The 26,580-nt window shown below is 43.6% G+C and overlaps 1 protein-coding gene across 6 annotated transcripts in view; it reads left to right on the plus strand.

The window, feature by feature from the left end:
• Positions 1-16,985, plus strand: part of LOC114321659 (F-box protein At4g09920) — a 49,747-nt gene extending 32,762 nt beyond the window's left edge. The window contains exons 2-6 of one of the 6 annotated variants that reach the window (XM_082884363.1): positions 7,150-7,238; positions 12,819-13,794; positions 15,316-15,465; positions 15,541-15,808; positions 16,398-16,985. In XM_082884363.1, coding sequence (XP_082740489.1) covers positions 12,853-13,794; positions 15,316-15,465; positions 15,541-15,804 — 1,356 coding nt within the window. In that variant the 5' untranslated portion in view covers positions 7,150-7,238; positions 12,819-12,852 and the 3' untranslated portion in view covers positions 15,805-15,808; positions 16,398-16,985. Of the gene's footprint in view, positions 1-7,020; positions 7,239-12,818; positions 13,795-15,315; positions 15,466-15,540; positions 15,809-16,191 lie in introns of those variants that run through there. The other 5 variants (XM_082884366.1, XM_082884367.1, XM_082884365.1 and 2 more) reach the window with 5 other exon arrangements.
• Positions 16,986-26,580: the final 9,595 nt, after the last annotated feature.

Consider the following 26,580-nt stretch of genomic DNA (forward strand, 5'->3'; position numbering starts at 1 on the left):
AAAGGAGTCGTCGATGTAAATGCTGCAGGGTCTTAGTTTTTCTTTTCCTTGTTCTTTTATTTTTGGCTGGGCTTATCCTTGTTTGCTTGGACATCGTTCATCTCCGCTCAATGGAGCCTAATGTTCGATAGATTCCGGCGTGAATTCCGCCACGAAGTCGGCCAAAACTTGGCCCTTAATTGCTGTTCTCGGCCTGAACTCCAGGTCGTACTGGCCCAAGGCCACTGCCCATCTTGTTATTCTTCCAGATAAGTCTCCTTGTTGTAGCAAGGATTTCAGTGGGTGTTCTGTTAGCACTATAATGTTGTGCGCTTGAAAGTAATGGTTCAGCTTCTTTGAAGCCATTACTAAAGCTAGTGCTAATTTTTCCAAGGTAGATACCTTGTTTCTGTATCGGCTAAGGTTCTGCTTACATAGTAAACAGCCTTTTGTTCTCATTTTTCTTCACGAATTAATACCGCACTTATTGCATGCTCTGAAACGGCTAAGTACAAAAACAGTTCTTCTCCAGGTTCGGGTGTTAAGAGGATTGGAGCCGTGGTTAGGTACTTCTTTAGGTCGGCTAAGGCGGCCTCACATTCCTCAGTCCATAGGAAGTCTGTGGCCTTCTTTACCAGGTTGAAGAAAGGTTTACATTTGTCTGAGCTTCGGCTTATGAACCTGTTTAGGGCTGCGGCCCTTCCAGTAAGCATCTGAACCTGTTTTGCCGACGTCGGGCTTTTTAGCTCTTGGATGGCCTTGATTTGATTTGGGGTACCTGGTAACAAGAAAGGGCATGGCCTCGATGCCCTTTCTTGTTACCAGGTACCCCAAAAATTTACCTGATCCAACTCCAAACGCGCACTTTGATGTGTTGAGTCGGAGCCGGTATGTTTTGAGTATCTCGAACACCTCTTTTAGGTCGGCAAGATGTCCCCTTGGATCCTTGGTCTTCACGACCATGTCGTTAATGTAGACTTCCACTGTTTGGCCAATCAGATTTTTGAACATCTTGGTTACCAACCTTTGGTAGGTTGCTCCTGCGTTTTTCAACCCAAAAGGCATTACCTTATAACAATACAGTCCTTTCGGGGTGATAAACGCTGTTTTCTCTTCGTCTGGGGGGTACATGGCTATCTGGTGGTATCCTTTGTAAGCGTCCAGGAAGCTCATCCTTCCATGTCCAAATGTGGCGTCTACCAGTTGGTCGATCTTGGGTAGAGGAAAGCAGTTTTTGGGACAAGCTTTGTTCAGGTTTGTAAAATCTACGCAGACCCGCCATTTGCCATTCTTCTTCTTTACCACTACTGTGTTGGATAGCCATGTCGGGTAATGAACTTCTCGGATGGCCCTGGCCTCCAGAAGTCTGTCCACTTCTTCTTCTACTTCTTCTTCTACTACTTCGACGTGCATCAACGTCGGTCTTCTAGCTCGTTGAATCACAAGTTTTGCCGACCTGTCGATATTCAGTCTGTGGCAAATGACCTCGGGGTCAATGCCAGGCATTTCATAAGGTGTCCAGGCGAACACCTCAATGTTGGCTCTTAAAAAAGTCTCCAACTCTTTTTCTTCCTCTTCAGCTAAGCTTGTGCCGAGAAGAAAGAAGCGTTCTTCATCCCCATCTTGAACGACGATTTTCTTTAGCGCCTCTTCGCTCTTCTCGGCCGGTTCTTTGCCAACGTCTTCTAGGATTTTTACGTCCTCATCTTCAATTTCTACCTTTTCTGGTTCTCGAATGTTGCAGGTGGATTTCATTGCTGCCATGGAGCAATTCTTTGCCTGCAGTTGATCTCCTCTGATTTCTTCAATCCCATGCTCTGTTGGGAACCGTAGTAGTTGATGCAATGTTGAGGGAACTGCCCCCATTGCATACAACCATGGTCTTCCCAAGATGATTTTATATGGCGAAGGTGTGTCAATCACCATGAATTCTGTCCTGATCTTCTTAGTGCCAGCTTGTACCTCCAAGCTTGTTGCGCCCAGTGGCCACGTTGGCGTTCCATTGAAGCCGACCATCGGGCCATTTGACTACTCTAAGTCATCAGGATGAAGGCCCAGCTCTTTGTAACATCTAACGTACATGATGTCACAAGAGCTGTCTTGATCAATTAGGATGCGTTTTACTTGGCACTGCCCAACTTGGAGGGATACTACCAAGGCATCATTATGGGGATGCTGGACCATCTCTAAGTCGGCTTCAGTGAAGGCTATCGTCGGTCCCTGGCATTCTTCAGGCCGAGGTCGTTTATGTCCAACCTGGTTCACGTGCTGCAGGTGTTTTACCTTCTACGTCTCCCCTTGTATGTCATTTTCGTTCACCTTTGAGTGAATTACGTTAACCACCCGTGATCCTCCAGCGGGCGGTTGCTGTGCTGGGAAAGGCGGAGCTGCTGGTGCTTGAGGCAATCTTACTTGTTCTTCTCTGGTCCTGGCTTCATCAAAAAGGTCCCTCAGATGTCCTTGCCTTACCAAGTCTTCTAAGTGTGCTTTTAGGGCTCTACAACCCTGAGTTGGGCGCCCTTCTTCATTGTGGTAAGCACAACGCCTACCGACGTTTCTTCCCATAAATTCCCCAAGTGTTCTTGTCGGTCCTCTGAAATAGGGTTGGTTTCGTATTTGATCCAAGACTTTATAGATCGGGACTCGAAATATAGTCGTTACTGCCTGTTTCGCCTTCAAGTCCGTTTCTTGCTTGGTCGGTCCGTTGTTACCTCGGCTTCGCTTCGGCGAGCCATTTCCTTTCTCCTGCTTTATTTCTTTATTTCCCGACGTTTCCTCCTTGGCTCTGGCATATTTCTCTATTCTCGCCATGAGTTCTTCCATGCTTTTTGGCAATGTCTTTGCCAAAGATTTCCGTAATGGGCAGTCATCTTTTAGGCCGTTCTTGAAGGACACAACTGTCACCTCTTGGTTGCAATCAGGTATTCGATTGAACACCTCGTAGTACTTTTTTGCGTAGGCCCTAAGGCCTTCATCCTTGGCGATCTTTAAAGCCATCAGTGCGTCGACCCTCAAGGGCTGAAGTTTATTTGTTACAAATCTGGCCACAAACATCTCGGCCAGGCCTTCCCAAGACTTTACGTTTCCCTTCGGTAGTTTATGGAACCAATCTGATGCAATTTTCCCAAAGGACAAGGGGAATACTTTGCAGAGTAACAGTTCGTTCCCACTATATAATGCAATTGAATTCAGGTATAGCCCAACGTGGAAGTTGGGATCTGACTTTCCATCATATATTTGGAACCTCGGCATACTGAATCTCTTTGGTGCTTGAAATTTGTCCAGTTCTACTGAGAATGGTGTCTTTAGCTTAACCGGGGAAGTTACCTCGACTTCAGCATTCTGTTGTTTCCTCTTGAGGTAATCTCTCAAGTCTTCTTTACTCCTCCCTGGAGCTCGGCTATCTTTGGACTTTAATCTTTTTGGCACACTACTTTTAGCCTCGTGGTGGGCTCGTTTTGATCTTTCTCCATGTGTTGTGTCAAAGCAGAGCGCCTGCCCTTGAACATGCCGATATTCTTTGGACTCTGGGTCCTTCGTCTGATACGTCCTTCGGGACTCCTCTCGTCTTGGTTCCTCTTGTCCGACTTCCTTGGAAGGTCGGTGAGAGTGCCTTCCGCTCCTGGTGTGTTGAGGGACTTCGGGGATTGCTCTTCTTCCCTTCTTCTGTGTATTAGTTGCGGGCATCGGCGTATCCTGCAACGGGTATGGTGGCTGCATGACATTATTTTGCATCATGAAGTTGATGACCGACTGAAGGTCTGCCAACTTGTTTGCCAATTCTTTTATTTCCTCATCCCTCCGTAGGCACCTATCCCTCCATACCTGAAGGTTATCTTCGTTATAGTACTTGCCTTGTTCTGCCCTCTTCGAAGTGTCGCCCTCCTGGCCGACGTCTTTCGCGCCGTGGCCCTGGTCATGAGTTTCTGAATTGTGGTTGTCTCCTTCAATGTCAAGGTCAATTGGTCTGCCACTCCCAGCAGGAGTGTCGCCCCCAATGTTTTCCTTCTGTCCGTTACTGGCCATCTATTCTTCTAAGTTTCCCACAGACGGCGCCAAATTGTGTGGGTGATTTTCTGACCACACTGCCCGCCTAGTAATCAGCTGGAGAGCACCGGCAGAATAGATGGCTTCAGCTAACCTGCAATAGAAAGAAAAAGCTCCAGCGGTGGCTCTTCCACCCGGGGGCACTCCGACGATCAAGTCAGTATATCTCTCAAAGATAATCAAGTGCTAAACTCACTATTCAAAGCATAAAACTGCGTATCTTAGACCCACGGGGGTGCCTCTCTTTTATAGCCAACTCAATCCTGATCCCACTAGAAGCCTGACTTCTATGGACTTCCATTCAGTGCTTACTTTGGATTTCTCAAGAGATAAAGATAAACTCCCTAAGAGATTTATCCTTATCTTAGCTTAGTCTTCTCTTTACTCTAGGACTCTTGTCCCTTATCTTTTATTTATTTATCTCGGATTTCGATATCTTCGGAGACGATCTCGGCCTTGCCGAGATCACCTCGGCGTCACAACCTGGACACGTGATACCTCGGCTGACACGTCGGCGTCACCTTGCCACGTGTTGGTATTTAGAAAATACATCCCCACAACACCAAATAGGATTTTGAGTATTATCCAACTCTTCCTCACTTGTGTAAAATGTTGAAGCTTTACAGTTTTTGAGTGAAAATTGGAGTTTTAACGATGTTGTCCCTAATGTTTCTTCCAACTTTGTTTAATTGTTTATACTATTGTAATTGGTGTGCTGTTGGCTTCTCTTAGAAAAATAGACAGTTTATATTGTATGGCTGTCAATATGGTATAGGGAATCAAGAAACGATACAGGAAACAAAAATGTGAAACATGGTCCAAGAATATTAGGAAGAATTGGGAAATGTTAGTGACAAAAGATTTAGTGGTGTTTTGGGAAGTTGTAAAAAGTTGATTTTTTGATTTTTTGACTTTTTTGGTGATTTTTTTTGGGCAAAAAGTTGGGTTATTTTGGATAAAAAAATTAATTTTTTTGGCTAAAAAAATTAAAAAGGCAAAACAACTAGCTTTTTACCATTGTTCCCCAAAACCCTTAATTTGATATCTAAAATAAAATTAGTTTGGCAAGGGCTTTTGTGGCTATTTTAGTCACAAAAGACAAAATCTGCTATTTTAGTCACAACAAACAAAACATTACATCCAATTCATAATCATTACACTCTTCTCTTACAAAAAAAATTAAAAAAGTCAAAAAGTCCTTCTCAAACCAAACTTTTTAGCCCAGGTTAAAATAGCCTAAAAAATTAAAAAGCCAACCCACTTTTCAAACGGAGACTAAAAATCTTTAAAATGTTAATATAAAGATTAGAATATTTTTATAACCATTTAACATTCTAACCCTTCTATATACATTATTGTCAAAACTAAAGGATTCAATATAGCATGGAAAATGGGTCACTGCTGTGCTTTGAGCACAGTAGTGATTGTGGTGCCTTCGTTTGAGGTGTATTATGATCTTATTTTTATGATTCAAACCGTTATTTTGTAGGATTTGTTAAGTACTTCATATCTACCAAAAATTATATTAATCGGATATCAACAACTATATGATCAATAACCAAAAAAATAAATAATAAGTTTTTCTTTTGAAAAACAGCATAAAAAATATGCAATTCGATTATATAGTTATTAATATCCGATTAATATAATTTTTGATAGGAATGAAATACTCAATAAATCCTACAATATGAATGATTTAGATCATAAAAATAAGATCATAATACATCTCAAATGGATGTACTACAGTCACTGCTGTGCTTTGAGCACATCAGGGACCCTGTTCCATATAACATAGTTCTCATTCACCAAATCATAAAAATTGAAATGAAATGAAATTGTGAAGAAATGCTATGTAACACTGTCACTCCTCCATGGAGAATCAAATGATAATTAATGGAAATATATTTTTAATATTAAGTATATGATAATCTTTTTTTCATCCAAACAAAGCAACTGATAAAAATGGGATTTAAACTTCAAAAAATATAATATAATTATTTTAAAATTTTAAAACTTGGTGTTGAGGATGAGTCCGGATCCTCTCCAGCTCCTCTCTCCAGCAGTTCCTCCGGCCAAGGGCCGAGATAAAGCCACGTCGCCTACAAGAAAATAAATGGTTCAGATTTATTTCTTTAAACAAACACTTTCCAAACACACCCACACCAAACCATTTCCTTTTCTCTTACACTCCTCTCTCTCCCTCACGTCACTGCAGCACACGGTCACATCCCATCCTCTCTCTCTCATTTTTAATAAAAAATTAAAAAATTATTTTAATGTTTTTCATAATATATATATATAATTTTTAATATAAAATTTTAATTTTATAACATTAATTGAATTTATGTTTAGAAGAAAATAAAAAATTTACATCTATACACAGATTGAATTATTTTCATATTTTTTTTAAAATGAAGATTATTTTTGAGAATTTCAAAAATATATGATTTTTATGTATTTATTTTCATCAAAATAATTTTATATTTTAAAAATAATACTTTAAAAGCATAACTAAACATAGTAATTACTTTTTATTTATTTTAAATTTTTATTAAATATATTTAATATTAATCTTATTTTAAAAGTATATTTTCAACAATATTACTTTATAAAAATTAAAATTTTATATTAAAAATTATATTTATAAATATTATGAAAATAAAATGAAAAAATTAAAATATATTTTTTTATTTTTTATTAAAAATGTGATAGAGAGAGTGTGTGATTTTAAATTTTTTTTTTTGGTTAGAAATGTGATATATATATATATATATATATAGAGAGAGAGGGGGGAGAGAGAAGAGTAGAGTGAGTGTGTGCTGAGTGTGCGTGTGTCAGTGAGAAACCTGAGCTGTATGTGCTGTCAGTGTGTGTAAGTGGTGTGTATTTTTTTTTTTAAAGAACGAAATCTGAGCCGTATATTTTTTTTTGTAGGCAACGTGGCTTTATCTGAACCCTTGGCTGGAGGAACGGACGGAGAGAGGGGCTGGAGAGGATTCGGACTCGTTGAGGATGGTGTAATCTAAAAATAAGTACTATAAAGCACAATGTACAATGCGGTGAAGCGTGCGTTTCATCTACTCCGATAGCCGTAGACAAGTTACCATGAGGTCCGTCGGGTGAAACCCTAACCCTAACGTTCGGTGCCATTGAAGTTGCAGAATCATTTTCGTCGTCAAAAACCCATTGGTGGCCGAACCCTCATTAGCCAGGTTCGTTTCTGTACTATTTCTACTTCGATCTGAAGATTATACTCTCCGTTTGGCTACCGAGAATATGCCAGGGAAATAAAGGAAAATTTCGAATTCAAATGCTTTTTATTTTTCGTATTTGTGAATAAACGCTGTGAGTTTGGTAACGAGGGAGAGAAAAAGAGAGGAACTGAAAGTTGGTGTTATTGTATTATATTTCAGTGTAATTACAAGAGAGCAAGCTCCCTCTCTTTATAGAGAGGAGAGGGAGACAATTAGCATTGGATGCCTGGAATTTACAGCTACACATGGAGCCTTTACAGATGCAAGGTTGCCTTTACAGATGCAAGGATACAGCTATACATAGTGGGGGATATATTATATGTATATTATATGTTAACAGCCCCCCGCAAACTCAAGGAGGGTAGGCATCGACCAAGTTGAGTTTGGAAACAAGATCACGAAAGCGCCCAGGAGAATGAGCCTTGGTGAAGATATCAGCAGGTTGATCGGCAGAAGCAATTGGGAGAAGATGAACAGTACCACGTGTAACATGTTGTCGAATGAAATGGCAATCAATCTCAATATGCTTGGTGCGATCATGGAAAACATCATTGTGAGCAATCTGAATAGCACTCTGATTGTCACAATAAAGAGCGGTAGCGCCAGAAGAGGAAATACCCATATCAGTGAGGAGCCAGCGAAGCCAGAGAAGTTCCTGAGTAGTATCGGCAAGAGCTCGGTATTCAGCTTCGGTGCTAGAACGGGCAGTGAGGGATTGTTTTTTGCTACGCCAAGTAAGAAGAGAATCCCCTAAGAAGAAACAGAAGCCCGTGGTGGAGCGTCGATCCGTAGGATCCCCAGCCCAATCAGCATCAGAGAAGGCACGCAGTTCCAGAGATGAGGAAGCAGAGTAGTGAAGGCCATGGAACAGGGTGCCTTTGATGTACCGAAGGATGTGAAGGAGAGCAGTATAGTGGGGAGTGCGAGGAGCCGACATGAACTGACTAACAATGTGAACAGCATAGGCAATGTCAGGACGAGTTACTGTGAGATAGACAAGACTGCCGACGAGCTGACGATAGAGAGTAGCATCAGGGAGGAGAGCCCCGTCGAGAGGAGTGAGACGAATCTGAGGATCAACTGGAGTAGATGTAGTTTTGCAATCAGTAAGACCAGCACGAGCCAGAAGATCGGATGCATATTTGGCCTGAGATAAGTAAGAGCCAGTAGGATCATGAGAGACTTCAAGGCCTAAAAAGTAGTTGAGAGTACCAAGGTCCTTCATCTCAAACTGTCGGTGGAGAAAGCGTTTGAGGTGGAGAATACCAGCTGCATCATTACCAGTGATAATCATATCATCCACATACAGAAGGAGAAGAGTGGTACCATGAGGAGTAGTCCGGATAAAAAGAGCAGAGTCATAGGAGCTGGAGGTGAACCCAAAGTCATGAATGGTAGAACTGAACTTAGCAAACCAGGCACGGGGTGCTTGCTTGAGGCCATAGAGGGCACGCTGTAGTTTGCAAACCTTATGAGGGGGAAAAGTAGACCCAGGGGGAGGTTGCATGTAGACCTCCTCAAGAAGATTACCATTGAGGAAGGCATTTTTGACATCCATTTGAAAAAGCTCCCAGTGGCGAGCAGCAGCAACAGCCAGTAAACTGCGAACAGAGGTAAGCCGAGCAACAGGAGCGAAGGTTTCCTCATAATCAATCCCATATTCCTGGTTGAAACCCTTGGCAACAAGACGAGCTTTGTAGCGTTCAATCGAGCCATCAGAATGAGTCTTGATTTTGTAAACCCATTTGCAACCAATCGCAGTTTTGCCAGGAGGAAGGTCAACAAGATCCCAAGTATGAGTTTTGTCCAAAGCCTGAAGTTCATCAGTCATAGCTTGCTGCCAAAGAGGATTAGTACAAGCCTCACGATAGGAGGTAGGTTCATAAGTAGAAAAGGCAGCAGACCCAACAATATAATCACGAAGGTGGATAGGAGGTTGAGTTACCCGGTGTGGTCGACCCGTAGGAGGATCGGTGGGAGGAAGAACCAGTGGAGAAGGAGGTGGTGCAGGGAGAGGTGGACCTTCAGGGAGAGCAGTCTGGTGGGGAGCAGGAGTAAGCAAGGGCGTCTCAATGACGGAGGGACCTGTATCAAAATCATCAGAGAAGAGATCGATGGAAGGATTAGTAAACAGTACATTAGTGGAAAGTGCAGGTAAGTGAAACGAGGATAGGGAGGAAAACATTTGGTGCTCCCAAAAAACTACATGGCGGGAGATACGAAGACGTTTAGAGAGAGGGTCCCAACAGCGAAAGCCTTTATGTTCAATTCCATACCCAAGAAAGCAACAAAGACGAGAACGCGGTTCAAGCTTGGTGCGTTCATGAGATTGAAGGAGAACAAAGCAGGCAGAGCCAAAAACCCGAAGATTAGCATAGGGAGGGGGAGTGCCATGCAGACGTTCAAATGGAGTTTGATTATGGATGACAGGGGAAGGAGCACAATTGATAGTGTAGACAGCAGTGAGGGCAGCTTCCCCCCAAAAGTTTTCAGGGCAGGAAGAAGAAAGAAGGAGAGCGCGAGTAGTGTCAAGAATATGCCTATGTTTCCGTTCAGCACGGCCATTTTGCTGGGACGTGCCAGCACAGGAACGATGAGGCAGTGTACCATGACTCTGAAGAAAAGAAAGGAAATCTGAATCCCGATATTCCATAGCATTGTCGGAGCGAAAAAGTTTGATGGTTTTAGAAAATTGGGTGTGGATCATTTGGGCAAATCGATAATAAAGAGTTTTGAGGTCAGACCGAGTTTTCATGAGAAAAATCCAGGTAAACCGTGAAAAATCATCAATGAAAACAACAAAATAACGAGATCCCCCCATAGTAGTGGTAGGGGAAGGGCCCCAAATATCCGAATGTATAAGATCAAAAGGTGCACAGGAAACAGAAGTACTTTTATTGAATGATAAAGCAGGTTGTTTGGCAAGTTGACAGGGTATACAATCGAAAGTATCTGGAATTACATGACCCAATTGTCCACTAGAAACCAAAGACTTTAAGCGAGTAATAGAAATATGTCCTAAGCGACAATGCCAAAGCTGAAAAGGAGATAATGAGGAAGCAGAGGCAGGAGCAGCAATCTGAGGAGAGGCAGGAACATGAAGGTGAATGAGCTCATAGAGACGTCCATGCTTACGGCCGATCCCAATAGTCTGCCTCGTCTGAGGGTCCTGCACCAAACAATGAGTAGCAGAAAAGGTGACAGTTAGACCAAGTTCACATAATTGACCAATAGAGATAAGGTTTAAAGTGAGAGCAGGGATATGATAAACTTGAGGTAAAGTTAAGGAAGATGTGGAAACAGTACCAAGATGACGGACAGTCATGAGAGAACCATCAGCAGTTTGAATTGAGGGAATATGAGGAGAGGAAGAGATAGAAGAAAATATAGTTGAACTGGAGGTCATATGATTACAACAGGCAGAATCAAAATACCAAGAAGAGTTACCTGGAATTACAGACAAAGCAGTAGGAGGAGGTGTACCAGAAGGGGAGAGAAGGTGTTTGAACATGGCCTCGACATCTGTTGGAGAAAAGAGAGGGGTAGACGGAGCCGGAGACTCAGAAAAACCCTCGGCGGCAGCAGCAGCAGTGGCAGTGTGAGGAAACTGATTCCCAGGATGAGATTGGTTTCTGGAACGATGAAAGCTCCCCCGAGAAGAACCACCGCGAGAAGAGTGGTTGTTGGAGGATGAGCGGGATGGATGGCGAAGACAATCCTGTTGCAGATGACCAGGACTAAGTTTGTTGCAATATCGGCAGGTTCTGACTGGGCAATTGACCAGGAGATGTGTGGAAGGAAGGCCCCGATTCTGACAGTAGAGACAGGCAGTGGTCCGCTGGGGGAATGATGGTTGGTACGGGGGAGTGGCAAGAACAGAGTCCACATGATGAGGTTGGAGAGTACCAAGACGAGTCTCTTCTGATAGCAACTCAGAAATAGCTTGTTCCAGAGTGGGCAAGGGATGGCGATGAAGAAGAGAGGCACGTACAGGCTCAAAAGATGAAGTGAGAGCCATAAGAAAGTGCACCAACCTTTGCTGATTACGATAAGCAGTAAATAAAACAGCATCTTCTTGGTGAGGCCAAGTTGGTTCAGAAAGAGCAAGCTGGTCCCAAACGGAGTACATTTGAGAGAGGAAGTCATTGATGGACTGACTAGATTCTTGGCGCATCCGATGAAGTTGGCTCTGAAGTTGATATTGATGAGCAAGACCCGTAGTCTGGTAGCGCTCTTTCAAAAAATCCCAGATATCTTTGGCAGGAGTGGTGACAGAGTCAAGCTGAAAGCGGCCAAACTGAAGACTGATAGAGGTAACAGACGTATTCCGAAACCAGGTAATGATTTGGTAATTCTTACTGTCCCATTCCTCAAGGCGATCTTCATATGTAGGAGTAGCAGGGGAAATAGTGGTTTCAGCAGTGTCTTTGACCGGTTGGGTGATGTCCCCGGTGATAATTCGCCAGAGCTTCTTTCCTTTGAGGAAGGAAGACATGGCTTGGGCCCATAGGACATAGTTGGAACCATCCAAAATAACGGAAATAGGATGGGAGGCATCAGGACGATCCATAATAATAGATGAGGAGGTCTAAATGGATAGGGAGAGACCTGTAGGAGCAAAATTAGGTAAAACAGAGTGTACCAGTGAGTCCGGAAGGTCGAAAATAGCTAGGAAAGGTGGGCTGTGCAAGGATGATGTCAGCAGGGTGGAAAATGAGGTCAGCGGCGCACGTTAGCAGGAAGGGCGTGCGGCGCACGGTAGCAGAGGGGACTGGCAGCGTATGTTAGCAGAATGGCGCACGCGGGTGCACAATAGCGGAACGGCGCACACGCGGCTCACGGTAGTCGAACGGCGCACGCTGGTGCACGGTAGCAGGTACGGCGCACGACAGGGCAGGATGGAGGGCGCGTGGCAGCGCGTGTGAGAGTGGCAACGGAAGCAGAGACGCGCCGAGAGAAGAAGCGGCGCGTGAGAGCGCGTGAAGGCTTGTTTGGTGATGGGCTTGGTGCCGTTGGGATCGTAGGGAAATTCCGAGCTGTTTGGTATAGTCCACTGTGTACGGAACTAAGACCTAAAATTGAGGGATGCCAGAATTGTGTTTCTACGCTCTGATACCATGTGAGTTTGGTAACGAGGGAGAGAAAAAGAGAGGAACTGAAAGTTGGTGTTATTGTATTATATTTCAGTGTAATTACAAGAGAGCAAGCTCCCTCTCTTTATAGAGAGGAGAGGGAGACAATTAGCATTGGATGCCTGGAATTTACAGCTACACATGGAGCCTTTACAGATGCAAGGTTGCCTTTACAGATGCAAGGATACAGCTATACATAGTGGGGGATATATTATATGTATATTATATGTTAACAAACGCAACGGTGTATGAGGCACTGACATGAAAGATAATTTTTTGACATTGATAGTTGTCCTTACCCTATTATTATTTTTAGAAAAAGTTATAAAATGGTTAAAATAGGGTTTTTTTTTTTTTTTTTAAATGTTATGCTGATGTGCCTTTGCATTTTTAACTGGAAAAATAGTTTAATTTAGGTAAAGCATTGGTGGAGTGAAGTAATGGATTCAAATATTGGGAAGAACATAGACAGGATCAGCAATTTGCCAGATGCCCTTTTGTGCCACATTCTTTCATTCCTTCCAACAAAATATGCAGTTGGAACCAGCACTCTGTCGACAAGATGGCAATACCTCTGGACTTCTGTTCCAAACTTGGATTTTGATGACTCCAAATGTTTTCAGGAATATGCTCGATTGAGTGAAGATAAACGAAAAGAAGTTGATTTGAGCTTTCAGTATTTCGTGAATAGAGTATTGCTTCTCAGTGATGCACCCTGCTTCCAGAAATTTCATCTCCAGATTGGAGGATCACTTGAACTTCTTGACCTTGTTGATACATGGATCTCTGCTGCAGTTAAGCGTAATGTTGAAGACCTAAATCTTATTAATGGGTTCGAGATTAATGTTAGGTTGCCAGTTAGGCTTTTCACTAGCAAAACACTAGTGGTTCTGAGTCTTTCTGGGGTTTTGCTTGATATTCCTTGTTCAGTTTGGCTTCCTAGTCTTAAGAGTCTTAGGCTAGATTATGTTGAATATGGAGATGAAGACTCATTGCAGGAGTTCTTAATTGGTTGCCCAATTCTTGAAGAAATGTATATACACAGGTGGACGGTGGATTCACAAATGGTTCTGAATGTTTCTGTGCCTACGTTGAAACGTTTGACTGTTTTTTGTTACAGAGATGATTTTATAGATCAGCTGGATGACTCAGATGAACCTGATGATCAGGGTTGCAAACTTGTGGTAGATGCCCCCCAACTCGAGTACCTTTATCTTGCAGATTGTGTGGATATTTTGTTAAGAAATTTACCGTCTTTGTCCAAAGCATCATTTTTTGTCAGACATGTTTGCTTAAGACGCGGAAGTTTCATTGATGGTCTTCGTATGTATAAGCTTCTTAGTGGGATTACAAATGTTAAGGTTCTTGAAGCACATTTGGCTGTAAGTTTCCCTACTCATTAGTTGTGATGTTTGTCGTGTTTTTAAAGTATACTTGCAATAATTGAAGTACTCTTTTGATGCTTCTTTTGTCCCTAATTATTTTTCTTGTGCTGTGTTTAAGGCCTTATCAATTGTCCAATGGGTTTTAAGCCTGTGTAACAGAGAATGTTTATGGTACATAGACAACCGTGAAACCCAAACAACCATCATAAATTAAAGTCATAGAAACAAAGGCATGTAATGGACTGGCAAGCTGAGAAAACAAACCCAAACAACCATTAGAATGTGTCATGTTAGCACCCTTCCTCCGATGACCATCAATCAAGAAAGAGCGACTTCCCCTCAGAAGTCCAATCCCTGTTATTAGATATGCTCCTTTTTATGGCAAGAGAAACAAATAAATGGCCCATTCACCTCCAAACAAATAAAATGATCAGTGAATCATCTGTTGTTGCATTGCCTAGTGGCCAGAAAATTTTGCAATTTGCTGTTCTTGGTGTTTGATATTGTTTGGGTGATGTTGGGTTTGGTGAAGGACCTCTTTTCTGGTTGGCTGAGGGGTTGTTCGAAGCGTAGTAGTAGGAAACCTTGGGAGGCAGCTTCTCTGTTTGCTATGTGGTGTATTTTGATAGAGAAATTGCAGGTCTTTTGGAGGGAGGGAGAACTACTTCTGTGCTTTGAAAGAAGTAGTGTCTGCATCTCTATTTTTGTGGTTAAAAAGGAGGATTTTTCATTTCCTACTATTCTTTTGTTGACTTTTTGGGAGTGCACATCCTTGTGGATATATGGGTTTTATTTTTTATTTACTGTGTATACTTAACATGTGCTAGGTTGCTGCTCTTTAGTTGCCTTCTAATATAGTTACAGTTATTTATCAATAAAAAAAACATAGGATACTTTACTTGATTATGTTGTTTTAGTTTATGCTTTTGAAATTAAAGAGTTGAAAACTATGCTACAAAGAGAACGTATTGGTTTACTGCATATCATATAAAAATTTTCTTTCCTATTTCATACTGATATATATGGCAAAGGGAAGGAAATGAAAAAAAAAGGGGGGGGGGGGGGGGGGGGGGGGAGAGGGATTTCTAGGTATAATTACTTGGAAAATTCACCTTCAAATTTTTCTCATCTTTATTATTTTATAATATGTTTCCTGAAATATCTAAACACACCATTTAAGTTTTGATCTTTAGTTTACAACTTTTAAGTTCTCATGTATTTTGTTAATAGTAGAATTTTAAGGTTTCACATGATGTAAGTGGTTTTTTCAATTTTTTTTTAATTAGTGGGTTTGATCAATAGCGTAAAATATTTGACACCAGGAGAGTAAATATTTGTGAAGAATGAGTAAGATTGTAGGTTTTGTTAGTGAATAGCTATGTCCTTGGATAGAGAGATGCTGTGCTGGGACAGAGACCTTAATGCACCTCCATAAGAATATGTTGTGAGATAACTAATCTATTATATCATAATATCCTAACAAAAGGATTGTAATATGTCTATTTGTCTCCTGTGCAGTTTCAGACTGATGTAAATGATTATATGTTGCCTACCTTCCATAATTTGACCCAATTGAACTTTGGTGCTGATTTTGACACTAGCTGGAATTTGAAATTGTTGGCAGACTTGCTTCGGTGCTCGCCTAATCTTGAAGTTCTTATCCTAACAGTATGTGATATTTGTTATATGATTTAGTTAGCAATGTTTCAAAGTTTCTAGCTTTTAATTTCTTCTTGTGATTAGGGAAGTATATTCAGTACTTCAGCTGCATGTTGGAATCCACCACAAGAAGTACCCAGTTGTTTGTTATTACATCTCAAGAAGATTAATGTCAAAGCATTTAGAGGGAAAGATTATGAGCTTGATGTGATAGAGTATTTGCTGAGAAATGCTAAAGTTTTGAGGAAGATGACAATTGACTGTCAGTATTCAGATGACTGCTGTTGTGGGGAATTAGCAGCGTTTCCAAGGGGATCAAAGACTTGTCAACTTAATCTCCTTCTTTGAAGTTGTAAGCCACTTTTCCTGCCTTTATTATTGTTATTGTTGTTATTATTATTATTGTTGTTTTGTGTTTGGGTGGGGTTAAGAATGTCAAGTCAATTTTCTGAATAGCAATAAACTCTTACTCATTGTGGTGAATGGCAATGACTTTTTTATACTCAGCAATCAGCTCTTTTTCCAATTATGAGAAAATCGGTGTGTTCCAAACAAGATTTTTTTTTTGAATTCCAGCTATCCTAGCCTGGAGTTTTCTTTTCCCTTCTAAAAGTATTGCAAAATGTAGAGACATTCATTTTTTAAAAACTTTAGCCCTGTTTTAGCACAAGAAATGGTTTGAGGGGATCAAAGCCATTTGACCGGTGTACTTGTGATTTCTTTTCTCAATTCTAGAACAGAAAGGGTGATTTACAAGATACGAGAGTCGTCTGCCAGAGTATATCCCTATTTGTTTGTTATCACATCATTTAGAAAAATTTAACTCGTGTTGGTACAGTATTTTAGAAAGATTGGATCTTTTGAAGATGAGAAGCAGTTTGTGGTCTTCTTTGACTTCAGAGAAGATGTTAAGCATTTGGTTGAAATTGTAAACCTTGCAGAGTACAGCAGATGGAGGCTTCCATAAGACAAAAGAGTTGTTTTTTTGACGTCAGTACTTGATCTCAAATATAGATTGAACTGCCTATAATCAGGATTAGGAGGGTGTTGGTGGATAGTCTTCAAAGGTTCTGCCTCAACCAGAGTAGAAACAACCACTTCGATCTTTGCTATCAGAAAATGTCTCATCTCATAAACCGTTGATGAAATTATTTCTGCATTGTGTTGAAGGGCAACAAAATACACTGTTCGTTTATTTGAGTGCTTACCTTTGTTGGAGAGAAGTGTGCTGTTGATGACAATAGATTTTCTTTTGGGTTTTCTCAAGGTTCTAATGTTTGATTTACTGTCACAAAATAGACTACAATCTTTATGTAAATAGTTATCTCCCCATCATATGCAGGACTGTATCAAAGCTTCCCTTGCATATTCCTACCTCTGACATTGTCTGCTATAAATAGAGTTGTAAAGTATGCTATTTGGTAGTGTTGGGACAATTTAATGATGCACTTCAACTTGATAGTTATAGTTATTTGTTTATATAGTCGGTTTATTTATTTTTATATTAATATTTAAGAAACAACACAAAATATGTCGATTGTTGAATGGTATGGACCATAGTTCTAAGAGAGATGTTGCACTTTTTTTGTATGATAATCTCGCAACATCAATTATGATCTGCATTTGTTTTTTTTGTGAGAACATTGTTCTACAACAATAATGTAAAATTGCAATGACCCATCAACTCGCATTTCAGTTCTTTATATATTAGGGAATTATTATTCCCATTTCAGTTCTTTTAAAATGTACTTCAAAATTTTTATTTATTTTTTAATTTTTATGTGTTCAAAATTACACTTTAACTTGATTTGAAAAAAAATAGACTATGAATAGAAATTTTCCATTTTTTTAACTAATTATTTTTTAGCAAGAGTAGTACTTAAAAATAAATAAAAGTCCTTCCAAGGGCCAATGCTCATCTCAAAAGATTGGTGGATTAGTGAGTGAATATATGTTACTGTTAAAAGAATTAAGAGTAAATTATAAAATAAAATAAAAATGTAAGATTTGAGACTTCTAAAAAAATAAATTTTAAATTTTATCAATTTAAATTTAATATAAATTATTGTCTATTTTCATCATGAAGTAAAATTAATGAAAACATAATATTTTAATCATTAAATTTGATTTCAAATGTCTAAAACATCTGCTTTATCAAGTTTAATGATTAAAATAAAAAATTTTGTTTAACAAAGATAAACAAGCAGTTTAAATCTTAAAATAAAATAAAAAAATTTAAATTTAAATTAATAAAATTAAAATTTTATTTTGTAATATGGCTTGAATTTTCAAATTTTTTAAGAATAAATTATAAATATACTTATTGAGATTTGATTAAATACAAATTGTTTCTTGTATTCTGGAAATTACATTTCACCCTTTGATGTTTCTAATTTCATAATAAATCGTCTATTTTATTAATAAATTTTCAAGTCAATTAATTATTTTTAATAATATTAGACTTATGTTTTAATTAATAATTTAGGTAATTTTATTATTATATAAGAGACTAATAATGAATTTTATTTTTTTAATTAATACTATTAAATAAAAAATTCTAACATAGAGATATTTATAATTTTTTAAACCATAAAAAAAAATATATTTTAAACAAATCTTATAATTTATCCATTTTTTTAAATATATTTTTCTCAAAAAATACTAATAAAGGTGATAATAATAATTGCAAAATGTATAATGAGACGAAAGTGCGCGCTTAATGTAGTAGGATAAACCACCATGAGTTCCAGCGTGGGGTGAAAACCCTATCCCTAACATCCCGTGCGGTTAAAGTTGCCGCCTTTAACCAGGTTCATTCCGTTTACCCTCCGTTTGGCTACCGTGAATCTGCCAGGGAAAATACCGGAAAAGTTAGATTTTTTTAATGCCTTTTTATTATCTGCCTATTTATGAATAAACACCCACTTGATCGTTCGTTGTATGAGGCACTGTGATAAAAAGATGCACAGTTTCACTTTCCCTAGTTTTTTCACAAAAGAAATAATTTAGGGTTTGAAACGCCCTTGATATATTTATATTTATTTATATATGTTAATACTGTTCGTCCCAGTGAATGGATCTGACAGGTCCAAGCTCCTCCAGCCCATGTCCAAATGATCAAGTCCACCAGATAACCTGCAGGCAAGTTCAACGGGGAACGGGATAGTCCCCCAGTGAACTCTCCGACAAGCAAGTTAGGAAGAGAAGTCGAGTATATGGGAGAAGATTAGAGATAGAAAACTTAACATTTTTCTTGTCTACAACATTTGCTTATATCCTTTGGTCATCATTTCGCTGTCCCTTCCGACCTGCTCTCCTTGCCGAAAGCCTATGCTGTAGCTTACCTTACTCAGGGTAAGGGGGTCCTATTCCGACGGAGAGGTGTTGTCGTAATAAATGCTGTGACGAACTGCATTAATGGTGATGTGCAATGGCAATAACTTTGCAGATCTTTGTCTGCTGATGTGGCTCGTCCTCCACCCGCCGCGTGCCTGAATGCTGTTGGTTCTTGGTGCCATATTGGATTCCAGCTGTTCCGGACTCCATCAGTAGGGATATGCATTGGGCCCCGAATGATGGGCTCGGGTTGTTTATAGTGGTTCATGGCCTTTGTGGGCCTGTCCATGTCAGTAGTTCCCCATTCCCGAGTGCAGCTTCAGACCAGCGAAGGGAATATGTATGAGGAAGATGAGTCCGACCGGGATGGGCGGCCGAGTTGGTGAGGCGAGCGTAGGATTGTCCGACCGTGGGGAGGGTTGATCGCGCGAAGGCCGAGCGGATGGCTGACTGGCCGAGCTAAAGGGCCGATCGTGAAGAGGGGCGATTGCGCGAGAAGGCCGACTGTTGAGGGCAGGCCGACCCAAGGGGCCGACCGTGAGGATAGGATGATCGCGCGAGAAGGCCGACCGTTGAGGGCAGGCCGATCCAAGGGGCCGACCGTGAGGATAGGCCGACCGTTGAGGATAGACCGACCCAAGGGGCCGACCGTGAGGACAGGCCGACCGTTGAGGATAGGCCGACCCTAGGGGCCGACCGTGAGGACAGGCCGACCGTTGAGGGCAGATCGCGCGAAAGCCGAGCGGATTGGCGCGGGGCTCAAGGGGCGGCGTGGCAAGTGATGATTGGAAGTAAAAAAGACAGAGTAAGGGGAATGGACAGTGCATCGTGGCCGTACACGTGGCCATATCCCGTAGGGGGGAAGATTAGGCGTTGGATCAGAAATGAAACGTTAGGTCATTGTGGTTGTTGAAGAGACGGTTTTGGCGGATGATTTTGAAAAATTTTCAAACTGGCGAAAATTAATTGGGACCCTTGGAATACGGGCAAACCGTGGGCTTTTGGCATTATTCGATTCACCTACTTGTGCACGAAAAATCAAAATATTCCAAGTGTGAATTCCTTTGTTGCTCACAATACACCTCTGCAACACTTTTTCAATTTCGTTGTTCCTGCCGCCGAAGTGATTCGCAAACATACCACAGAAATGGCCGAAGAAGGGAGTGCGATTGTCAGGGTGGACCCGCTTGAAGATGATGATGCTGTGGAGCTAGTGGCGCAGTATAGGACAGAGAGGGTGGGGGAGCCAGTGGTACGATCCCACGGTTCCACCATGATAGCAGCTCCAAAGCCAATCAGCTAGGCGGAACCAGATCATTGGCACATGAAGGCTGACAAATTCACAATTACTGAGGCGGAGTTGGAGGCTATCCGCGAAAAATACCAGATCCCTGGGGAAGTGGAGTTGTTGCTACCGACATCAACGGAAAGGCCGTCTGACGCCAGGGCAGGGGAGTTTTCCCTTTATGAGGAAGCTCTGAAGGGTGGACTGAGGTTGCCACTGCCGCAAGTGGTGGTGGATGTGCTTAACCGTCTGGAGGTAGCACCGGGGAAACTAATTCCTAACGCATGGAAGATCCTACTGGCCTGTGCCAGTGCGTGGCCGAAGGCAAATGGAGGGGAGGCCATGACGGTAGACGAATTCTTTGCGTGTTATAAGGCGTCGGGGCAGCAGGAGACGTGGGTCACTCTGCAGGCTGCAGTGGGGAAGGGGTTGGTGGCGGGTCTGCCGTCGTCAATCAAGGGGTGGCGGCCGCGATGGTTCTACGTGTCTGCCAATGGGGGGCTTGGAGCGCGCACCGTGTGGAAAGTGCCCATCAGGTCTGTAGAGCTGAAACTGGGGGCAGCTGCGGATGGGGGGTGAAGGAGTGGAGGGAGAGAGAAAAGGCCAAATGGAACGAGCTCGTTCAGCCGTCGGCATTGTTTGAGGCGGGGTTGGGGCCAAAGCCAAGTAGTGGGGACCTCGACCGAGCGGAGTTGGAGGCGAGGAGAAGGGTTCAGGAGGCGGAGGATCAGGCCATTCTTGCCAAAGCCCAACAATTCAAAGAGTCCCAGGCCGACCGGCCACCAAAACCGGTTGCGAGGGAGCGGATTTGACCTCGCCCCAAACCCTTAGGAAAGAAAAACTTGGGAGATTTTGTGCCGCGACTGCCCCCAACAGACCCTTTGAAGGAGAGGTCTTTGAAGGAGATGGAGGCATTAGGCGTGGGAAAGAAGAAGAAGAGAGTGAGTCGGAATGAGGAAGTGCCTGCCCAGAAGAAGAGGAGGGAGATGAGTGTGAAAGAAACCAGTGCGGCCGTGGGGTCTGAAGGGGGTGAAGTAGAAGGGGCTCCAGGAAGGGTAGGTGGCCCAGAAGTGGTGGATGTTGCCTCAGAGGTCATGGAGGTGGTGCCAGTGGTGGCGGCGATCGTCGTAGGGGTCCCAAAGGCCGTCCCCGAAAGGCAAGTGGAGGATGAGGCTGTTGGCCCTGGGCCAAGGAGGGAGGGACAGCCCCAGGGGGGTCTTGTACCTCAAGAAGGAGGAGTCGGTGCGACCACTGCGATCTACCATGCTCGTGCGGTGGCGGGGCGGCTGGAGGGAGAAGAAGGCCCAGCCAGGGCAGGGGCAGACCGCCTTGTAGGGATTGTAGAAGAGGCAGCCCTGCGCTCGGCCTCTAGATTCAACGAGGTTGAACTGCTAAGGGGGTTATACTCCGCTCAAATGGAGGTAACCACCTTAGCAGGGGCCCTGCTGAGGAAGGCGGGGGCTGCCAAACTCAAGGCAGATGAGGCCAAGGCCCAGCTTGCAAAGTTAAAGAAGAAGAGTGCAAGTTGGGAGAGTGCCCACATTGAGCTGCAGACGGTTAAGGCGGAGCTAGAGGACACACGCCACCAGGTTGTGTCGCTCGAGTTCCAACTTGCTGGCGAGCAGAAGAAGTCGGACGAGGCCCAAAGAGCCTGCGCCGTCGCGGTCGAGCGACATGACGAGGCTATGAGCAATAATAAGGAGCTGGTCAGGCAAAAGGACGAGGCAGATAGCAAAGTGGGCGATCTCAAGAGGGAACTAGAGGGCGAGCGCGCCAAGGCAGGGGAGGAAAAAGGGAGGCTCCAGAGGGAGTTGGAAGCAGAGAGAGTGCAGGTGGCGGCGGAGAAGGAGAGCCTGAAGAAGGAGTTGGAGTCGGAAAAGGCGAAGGCAGCTTCGGAAAGGGCGGCCCTGCAGAAAGAGCTAGACGAAGAGAGGGCAAAGGCAGCTTCTGAAAGGGCGGCTTATCCCGATCTGTGCGTCGCAGCAGTGGAGCAATTCAAAGGGTCTGCCGAATTTCAGACGACGGTTGATGCTGCGGTCGCGAGTAGCCTTGCTAGGCAGGAATCTGGGGGGGCGGGCCCATCGAGGACGACTGCTGGAGGCAGAACTGAAACAGAAGTTATTGAGAGCTTCCAGCAGTCGAACTTTTATAGGCACGAAATGGCTGAGTACTGGGACAGTGGCTGGAAGATGTTCAAACGTAGGGCTGAGAGTTGTTCCCAGACTTAGACCTTAGTAGTGTAACAATTAGCGAAGACGATGTGGCCCAAACCCCCCTGGATGAAGGCATTGAAGAAGAAGACCTCCTCTCCACTGAGGAGGAGTAACTGGGGAGGAAGGAGAAAAAGATAGTTTGTGGGTTTGTTGTTTTTGTTTTGCGTGTTTTTTTTTGTTTTGTTTTTAATTGCTGTAATGAACTTTTGTACATGAATTGCTGTAATAAACTTTTGTACAAAGTTGTGAACGAATAAAATTTCAGTTGTGTTGGTTATTTGAATATTTCTGCTTGTGGATCTTAGATAAATGAGGCCTGGGCAAAGTGTTTGTAAAACTCCTCGTTAATAAGAGTGAAATTGAAGCTTGTAATAAGGACTCAATGCAGAGTGAAATTTAAAGTTTAATAAAATGATAGGCCTGAGAAAGTTAAATGTAATAAAGTGATAGTGGAATTTAAGAACTGCGCAATGCAGAGTGGAATTTAAAGTTTAATAAAATGATAAGAACGTCTTTGGAATTTGGACTAAGCAAAGAGTGGTGTGAAGACTGGGACCTGGAATGGTGACTAAGTGTGTTAGTGAATTCCACAAGTATGAAGTTTTGCATGGGTGGTTTTAACCGAGCCCTACATGTTAGGTCTGGACGAGTGCTTCACGCTCAGTCTGGATGAAGCTTTTAGCGCGCGGTCCGGCAGGGGGTGTGAACGGTCGGACTGCCCGAGGCAGCTCATGCTCAGTCTGGCTGAGGCTTTAAGTGCTCTGTCTGGCAGAGGCTTTAGTGCTCTGCCTGGTAGAGGCTTTTAGGGCTCAGTCTGGCAGAGGCTTTTAGTGCTCAGCCTGGTTGAGGCTTTAAGTGCTCTGTCTGGCAGAGGCTTTTAGTGCTCAGTCTGGCTGAGGCTTTAAGTGCTCAGTCTGGCAGAGGCTTTAAGTGCTCTGTCTGGCAGAGGCTTTTAATGCTGCAAATAAGAATGTTACCGAGACAACATATAGATAACTGAGATATATAATCAAGAAGTTACATTGCGTGGGGAAATATCAAGAATGTGTGAATTTCCCGAAAAGAAAATGCAATAACTGAGCAATACAAAAATAGGAGCTTATTGAAAGTAGCGTTTAAGGTGTTCGGCGTTCCATGGGTGGGGGAGATCTCAACCTTCCAGGTCCTGAAGTTGGTAAGTGCCTGGTCGGGGTCGGGCTTTCACAATGTAGGGTCCCTCCCACTTGGCTGCCAATTTACCCTCAGTCAGATTTTTGGTAGCGAGAGTTGCTTCTCTCAAGACAAGATCCCCTACAGTGAACTCCCTCGGTCGGACCTTGCGGTTGTAGTGTGTTCTCATTTTCTGTTGGTATGAGGCCAGTCGGACAGTGGTGGTCTCTCTGAGTTCTTTAATTAGGTCGAGGTCAGCCCGACGGAGTTCTTCAGTTAGTGCTGGATCCGGATGTGAAACCTTGGGAGTAGGCAAACCGACTTTTACTGGGATAACCGCCTCAGCGCCGTATGTTAAGCGGAAAGGGGTTTCCCCAGTGGGCGTCCGAGCGGTAGTTCGATAAGCCCAGAGTACATTCGGTAGCTCCTCAGCCCAAAGTCCCTTAGCAGCTTCTAGCTTAGTTTTGATGATCTTCAGGAGAGAGCGGTTGGTGACCTTGACTTGGCCATTGGCCTGGGGATGACCAGGGGATGAGAAGCAAGGCTGAATCTGGAGGTCGGCGCAGAACTTCCTGTACTTGGCGTTGTCAAATTGTTTACCATTGTCGGAGATGATGGCCTGAGGAATGCCAAACCTGCAAACGATCGACTGCCAAATGAACTTGGTTGTGTTCCGCTCGGTAATGGTGGCGAGGGGTTCTGCCTCTACCCACTTGGTGAAGTAATCAATGGCGACGATCACGAACTTGGTCTGGCCTCGGCCCGTAGGGAGTGGTCCGACCAAGTCGATCCCCCATTTGGCGAACGGATAAGGGCTGCAAAGTGTGACCAACTCTATAGGGGGTGCATGGGGGATGTTGGCAAAACGCTGACACTTATCACATTTGAGCACGAAATCGGTCGCATCTCGATTAAGGGTGGGCCAGAAATAACCGGTACGGAGTATCTTGTGGGCTAGAGACTTGCCGCCCGAGTGATTGCCACAGATGCCCTCATGAATTTATTGCATCACATAAGTTGCTTGAGTCGGATTGAGGCACCGCAGATAGGGGCGTGAGAAACCACGTTTGTACAAGATGTCGTCGACGAGGATGTAATTGGACGATCGTGCCCTGACTTTGGCGGCGTGCTGGTGGTCATCTGGAAGTTCCCTCGCTGTGAGAAATCGAAGGATGTCCGACGCCCAAGGGTTGGGCTCATTTTGGAGGAATTGTACTTCATGCTGGTCGGGGGAAATGGCGGGGTGGGATAGGTATTCGAGGTGGACACCATTGTTGAGTGTGAACTGGTCTGCGGAAGCCAGCTGGGCCATCTCATCTGCCTTAGAATTCTCCGCCCGGGGAATGTGCTTAATATGGAAGGTGTTGAAAAGGCGAACCAAGGGAAGTGCAAGATCCCTGTAAGTTCGCATTTTGCCTTCCTTGGCGTCGAATTCGCCCGTGATCTGTCCGACGATGAGCAGAGAGTCGCTGAGCACTCGGATGTGGCTAACACCAATGTCCCTGGCTAGGCGAAGGCCTGCTATCAGTGCCTCATATTCAGCCTCGTTGTTACTGGCCTCAAACAAGAAACGGAGAGCACAATTGAAATAACCACCCTCAGGGCTGGTGAGAATGAGGCCAGCACCGCTACCTTGCCTGCGGGATGATCCGTCGACATTGAGAGTCTAAGAGTGAGGGTCTTCTGGCTCGATGGGAGCTGGCAGGGGTGGGGAGGCAGTGGTTGGGGTAGGATTAGTGAATTCCAAGATGAAGTCGGTGATAGCCTGTCCCTTAATTGTTGTTCGAGGGCGGTAAGAGATGTCAAACTAGCTGAGTTCCACCGACCACTGCATAAGTCTGCTGGAAAGTTCTGGTTGCTGCATGACCTTCTTCAAGGGTTATTCGGTGAGGACCACTATGGAATGGGTTTGGAAGTAAGGACGGAGTCGTTTAGAGGCGGTGACCAAGGCTAAGGATAATTTTTCTAACAGGGGTAATTCTACTCTGCTCCCCTGAGAGCCCGACTGATGTAGTAGACCGGTCGTTGGACAGAGTCGTCTTCTCTAATAAGAGCTGCACTGACTGTAGTGCTTGAGACGGCCAAATAGAGGAAGAGGGACTCGCCCGTAATCGCTTGTGAAAGGAAGGGTGGATTGGCCATGCACTGCTTTAACTGCTGGAAAGCCTTTTCAGATTCAGTTGTCCATTCAAAAGTTTGCCGAAGAACTTTGAAGAACGGTAGGCACTTATCTGTCGCATGGGAGATGAATCGGTTGAGGGCTGCAACTCGACCAGTGAGTCTTTGGACCTCCTTGACCGTCCTGGGAGACTGCATCTCAATCAAGGCCTTGATCTTTTCAGGGTTAGCTTCAATGACTCGCTGACTGACCATAAAACCCAGAAACTTCCCAGATCCTACGCCGAAGGCGCATTTCTCTGGGTTGAGCTTCATTTGGTACTTGCGTAGCATGGCAAAGGTCTCCCGCAGGTCGGTCAGGTGATCAGTGGAGAGTTTGCTCTTAACTAGCATGTCGTCGACATATACTTCTATATTCCGACCTATTTGGTGATGGAAGACGGCATTGACCAACCGTTGGCAGGTGGCCCCAGCGTTCTTCAACCTGAATGGCATTACTTGGTAATGGTAGGTACCTCGGTCGGTGATGAAGGATGTATGTTCCCGATCAGACGGGTGCATGAGAATTTGGTTGTAGCCAGAGAAAGCATCCATGAAGCTGAGCATTTGATAACCGGCCGTGGCATCGACCAACAGATCTATGTGGGGCAGAGGATAGCTGTCTTTGGGACAAGCTCGGTTCAGGTCAGAGTAATCGACACAAAGTCGCTATTTGCCATTGTTCTTGCGGACGAGGACCACGTTTGACAACCATTTAGGGTAGTCAACGTTTTTGATGAATTGGGCCTCAAGGAGTTTGTCGACCTCTGCGGCTATAAGAGTATTGCGCTCCGGATGAAAGATGCGCTGCTTTTGGCGGTAAGGTTGGAAATGAGGCTCAATGCTGAGGCGATGAGTTATGAAAGAAGGGTCGATGCCTGGCATATTTGAATGAGTCCAGGCGAATACATCATTGTGCTCGGTCAGAAGTGCGGTAAGATTGGCCTTGGCTTGGGGGGATAGCTGGCTGCCGATCTTAGCAGT

The sequence above is a fragment of the Camellia sinensis genome, chromosome 8, assembly GCF_055761805.1.
Source record: "Camellia sinensis isolate YWXY chromosome 8, ASM5576180v1, whole genome shotgun sequence".
Lineage (NCBI taxonomy): Eukaryota > Viridiplantae > Streptophyta > Magnoliopsida > Ericales > Theaceae > Camellia > Camellia sinensis.